This window comes from Trypanosoma conorhini, assembly GCF_003719485.1.
Source record: "Trypanosoma conorhini strain 025E chromosome Unknown Tco_14.4_contig_00149, whole genome shotgun sequence".
Classification (NCBI taxonomy): Eukaryota; Euglenozoa; class Kinetoplastea; order Trypanosomatida; family Trypanosomatidae; genus Trypanosoma; species Trypanosoma conorhini.
The window spans coordinates 13,830-18,208 of record NW_021704239.1 but is presented as its reverse complement, the minus strand read 5'-3'; the positions used below and the strand labels follow the sequence as shown (position 1 = coordinate 18,208).

Genomic DNA, 4,379 nt, shown 5'->3' with positions numbered 1-4,379 from the left:
GCCGCGGCTGCGATGGCACCGCCGCCCTCGTTAGCTGCCGCGGCACCAACACCGCCACAACAGCGCCGCCGACCACAGTTTTCGTTTCTTAGCCATCCAGACGATCGCCCCGCACGCACTGCCTTGTCTGTCCATGTGGTGCCAAACAACACACCGAAGCCGCTGCTTCCCATGTGGGCGTCCAGCCTCACCTCACCGCTGTTGGGAAAGCAGCGTCTGCTTGTCGAGAACTGGATCTCCACGGACAGTATGGGGACAGTGCCGGAGGAACAGGTCGCGGAATTCCTTGCTTGGTTGCGGCGGCTGTGCACAGCCCGTGGTCATACCCTGTTTCTGCAACAGCTTGAGGATAACGTTGAGTTTTACTTGCGAGCGTACCACACACGTGGCCTGATTGCCCGCAAACAATTTAAGGCAGGTGAGATGATCTTGGCGATTCCTCTTACAGAGGCATCCACCGAAAACGGTGCGACCCCGGCTCACCCCGCAATGAAGGCTGCAAGCGCCTGGGGACTTGTCCTCAACTCGGAGTCCCTGCAACGTCACTCGTTGGCGGCGCAACGCCGCGGGGTTCCTTCCTATGCCACAGTAGAATCCATTCTGGGCGTGAGAAAGACCTCGTTTGATCCTGCAGTGCACCCGTTGTTTGTGGACCAGGTGTACTGCGCGCTGCATCTGGCCTGCGAGAGGGCTGAGGGGGAGCGCAGCCCGCTCTACCCCTACCTGCGACTTCTTGCCCCATTTGATGATGACTTTATTCGCGAGCTTCACCGCGGCGTCTTGGACCCGCAGACGCACCTCGAGTACAGCGACCACTGCGGACGTTTCTCGCACTGGCTGCGGCAGATTCATCAGACGTGGCTGGAGGAACACGAGGTGGCGCGAATGATTGAGGCGTCGTGCCGCTCGTCCCCTGCAGGCGCGGCCCCCGACAACGACAAACGCCGCGAGGCCCCAGCAACGCTCTCACGCGCCGACGACGACGACGACGAGGCCACGCATCGGCAGCCGCCGCCTTCCATGGAGGAGCTGACGTGGGCCTTCCGTCTCGTCTTGTCACGCCAGCGCCTTCTCCCCTTGCGGCACAACGTGGAGCCGTTTGAGCGCGTGTGCACGGAGCGCAGACGGATGCGCGTAGAGGAGGATGCGTGGACGCGCCTTGTCAGCAGAGTGCGGTGGACCCTCTTTGACCGCGTCTTTGGCGTGGTGGATCATAGGCGCGCCGCGGCGAACGACTTTGACCCGCACTCCATCGCGTCGGTGGTGCCGGTGCTGGACATGCTGCAGCACCCCCCGGGCGGGGTGGCCAACACCGCGGTGGCGGTGGAGTTTATCCCCGCCGCGGCCGGCGAGGGGGCGGAGGGCGGCGCCCGATGCGCGGTCGTTCGTGCCGTGGAAGACATTGAGGAGGGCGACGAGCTCACCTCTCTCTTCTCCAGGTGCTACTCCCTCTCGTACACGCTCTACCGCTTTGGCTTTCTCCCGCTGCGGCGTCGCGCGGACGACGCTGCCGCGCTGGCGGAGGAATCTCTCGGAGCCGACGTCAGCCCCCCGCCGGCCCCGCACGAGTTGCTCCGCCCAACGGCTGGCGCACCGCCACGCATCGAACACTGAGGCAAACCCCCACATCACTGGCGCAGTGCGCCGCCGGCAAGCGTGTTGGGTGCGCAGCTGCTCACCCCCAAGCAGTGAGGGAGTGAGCGGCGAACAGAACAAGAACAACGACAACAGGGAAGCGAAGCAAACCAGGGCAAAAAAAAAACAAGGAGGAAAAGGGGCTGGTTGAATAGCATGTTCGTTGCTTCTCACTGCCTTGTTTTCCCTTTCGCTCCAGTACACGCAATTTGCTGCTGGGGCGTCTATCACCTTTAATCACACGTTTTTTGGTTTCATCTTTCTCAGTTGACGAAAAAGTCCTGCTTCGCTTTCGTCCCTGTCGGCCCACAACCCTCTTTGCCTGCTCCCCCGCTTACGTATCTGTGCGTTTTCCCTTGTACCATTCGCTGTAGCTAAGCTCAGCGAGGTGCATAGTCAGAGCGAGAAGATATGTTGTGTGACTGTTTCTTGGCGACGCCTTTGCCCCCGCCACTCGGCAGCAGCGACAGCGGCAGCGGGCGGGCGGGCCGTGTGCTTGCAGCTTATGACCGCACCATTTGCGGGTTGTGTGCTGCAACGGCAGGGGGAGGGCAAAGCGAAGAAAAAAAAACTGCAGGAAACGCAACTAAACCACGACTTGTTGATTTCTTTTGTTTGTTTGTTTGTGTGTCTGTATGTGTGTGTGAGAGAGGACGCGTCTCATTTTTCAGGTTTGACACTTCAACTACGGTGTGGAAGGGTCCGCGTGTTGTTTTCGTGTACATGCAATTTATTGGTTTGTTATTGTTGCTGCTATTATTATCTTGCTTTGCCTCCCCTCCGTTCCCTTGAACTCTCCTGCCTCGCTGCGCCTCCTTCTTGCGGAACCCCACTGCAGCCGCTCCACCTGCGGCCCGAGGCGTGGTTGCGGAGGCGCGGCTTATTATTTTTATTTTCGCCTCTTTTTGTTTTTGTTTCTCCCTCCCTCTCTCTCCCTCTCTGTTGGTGTCTCACTTTGCAATGACTTCTTGGACGCCGCCTGCACTCGCGCGCCAGTTCGTTACTGTCCACCTGCGCGCGCGTGCGTGCGTGAGGGGCGGGGAGTCGTTGGCGGCAATGCAGAAGTTTCACTCGGACACCGCAGTCAGCGGAACCACCGGCGGGGAGTCCTCCGCCCCCTCGAAGGAGACGCCGCTGTCCAAGCGGCTGCAGCTGCCTGCGTCCGTTAGACTCTGCCCCTACTGCCGCCGCCTGGGCACCGCGGCGCACATCATGCGCTGCGGTCAGGAGGTGGTGAGCTGCCCGGAATGCGGCACAGGGGTGGAGGCGGCGAAGCTGAACGCGCACCTCGCCTACGCTTGCAACATGCGAGACACACGGAGGCCCTGCGTCGGCTGCGGGGCCGCCTTCTCCGTGCTTGACATGCGAGAACATCTGATGGGGGCGTGCCAAGGCAGCCGATTCCCCTGTGCCGGCTGCAATCAGACCTTCCTCACAGCGGCGGAGTACGCGATGCACGTGTACGGTCAAGAGAGCAGCTGCCACGTACGCACGCCGGAAGACGCGGAGAGGGAGAAGCCGCTTCCACCCACAGCGACGGAGGGCGCGGAGGACAAGGCGCCTGAGGATCGTGGGGCTGCGGCGGGTGCCATACTGATGCCGGTCGGGGAAGGCAAGGCTCCGCTACTTGTCCATCCCCCCGTGCACTTTCGCCGCCCAGCCGCGGTAGACACCGCGGCTCCCCCTGCGAATGCGGCGGAGCAGGAGTTCCAGTCGAAGTCGGTGAGGCGAACGTCCGAGACACTGACAAGGTCGCCACGTCAGCACCGCTCAAAGTTTGTGCCGCAACGAGATGCCTCACCGCCGCCAACTAGAACGTTGCTGGATGGCAATGGAAGTGTGCCGAATGTGCACCACACGGCGACGCCTGGCAAGAAGCGTCACAGCCCTTCCCGGGATGCCGGTCCGTTGGGCCTGAAAGTGACCCCCACGCCTGTGCGAAGCGGCACTTTTCATACACGATCACGTAGCTTTTTGAAGGAGCTACAGGGTCGACGTGAGATGGCCAATGGGGCGAGGCAGCGGTACCCACACACTGTCCTTGCCTCTGCCCCGCGACTGGCCACGGCTGAGTTACACACAAGACGCATGGAAAGGGAGCGTCAGGAGGGTGTGGTGCCAAAACTTGCATTGCATGAGATAAGACCTCCCAGAAAGGGCGATGCGGCCCTGCGCCTCGAAAAAGTGGGCGGCACTGCAGGGACGCCCGCGGGTAAACCACTGAAGCGCCACATGTCCTGCCCGCCTGGCCACCGATCATCCGCAAGACTCACGCGTGTAGAGGCGGTTGTTGCTTCGGTGAACGCCGAGGCGCGCGTTGAGGGCTGTAGAGAGTTCCTCTTTAGCCCAAGGACGCGTGGGAGTGGCGCCGTTCGCAGCGGCCACAACAGCTGTCGTCGCTGTCTGTCGATGACAGCGTTGCGGCGCGGCAGCGTCGAGGTCCACTCTGGGCGGCAGCATGGGGGTGGTCGAACGGTACCGGCGGCGCCCAAGGAGCGCTGCGCAAAGTTCTTTGACGAGCTCTTGGCGAGCCCCTCTGCAGGGAGGCCGAAGCCGGTGACGAGCGCCACCTCAAAAGCGCACGGTCCCCCGTGCGCCGACCGGGCGGAAGGCGCCGACCACGCGTGACCACCTCGTGGCGTCTTCCCCCCTTTCCCCCTCCACGCCCACACACGCTGTTGGCGGTTAACTCTGCCTCATGGACGAGTGGGGTGTTTTGTTTCTTTCTCTCTGTGTGTGGATGC

General features: G+C 62.0%; 3 protein-coding genes across 3 annotated transcripts in view, besides 3 other annotated features; all 3 read left to right on the top strand.

The window, feature by feature from the left end:
* The window catches only part of Tco025E_03341 (uncharacterized protein), a gene marked incomplete at both ends in the record, with an annotated part of 834 nt that extends 742 nt beyond the window's left edge, over positions 1–92 (top strand). The window contains one exon of the mRNA XM_029370260.1: positions 1–92. This exon is cut by the window's left edge and continues 742 nt beyond it. Within this exon, the coding sequence (XP_029229579.1) occupies positions 1–92 (92 nt within the window).
* Positions 93–171: 79 nt separating this feature from the next.
* On the top strand, positions 172–1,614 carry Tco025E_03340 (uncharacterized protein; the record flags this gene model as incomplete). The annotated part of the gene is made up of 1 exon (XM_029370259.1): positions 172–1,614. The coding sequence occupies one exon, from the start codon at positions 172–174 to the stop codon at positions 1,612–1,614; it is 1,443 nt and encodes a 480-aa protein (XP_029229578.1).
* Positions 1,615–2,233: 619 nt separating this feature from the next.
* Positions 2,234–2,281: a sequence feature (A-rich).
* An 84-nt stretch (positions 2,282–2,365) lies between these two features.
* Positions 2,366–2,398: a microsatellite.
* A 153-nt stretch (positions 2,399–2,551) lies between these two features.
* Positions 2,552–2,576: a microsatellite.
* A 115-nt stretch (positions 2,577–2,691) lies between these two features.
* Positions 2,692–4,263, top strand: Tco025E_03339 (uncharacterized protein; the record flags this gene model as incomplete). The annotated part of the gene is made up of 1 exon (XM_029370258.1): positions 2,692–4,263. The coding sequence occupies one exon, from the start codon at positions 2,692–2,694 to the stop codon at positions 4,261–4,263; it is 1,572 nt and encodes a 523-aa protein (XP_029229577.1).
* Positions 4,264–4,379: the final 116 nt, after the last annotated feature.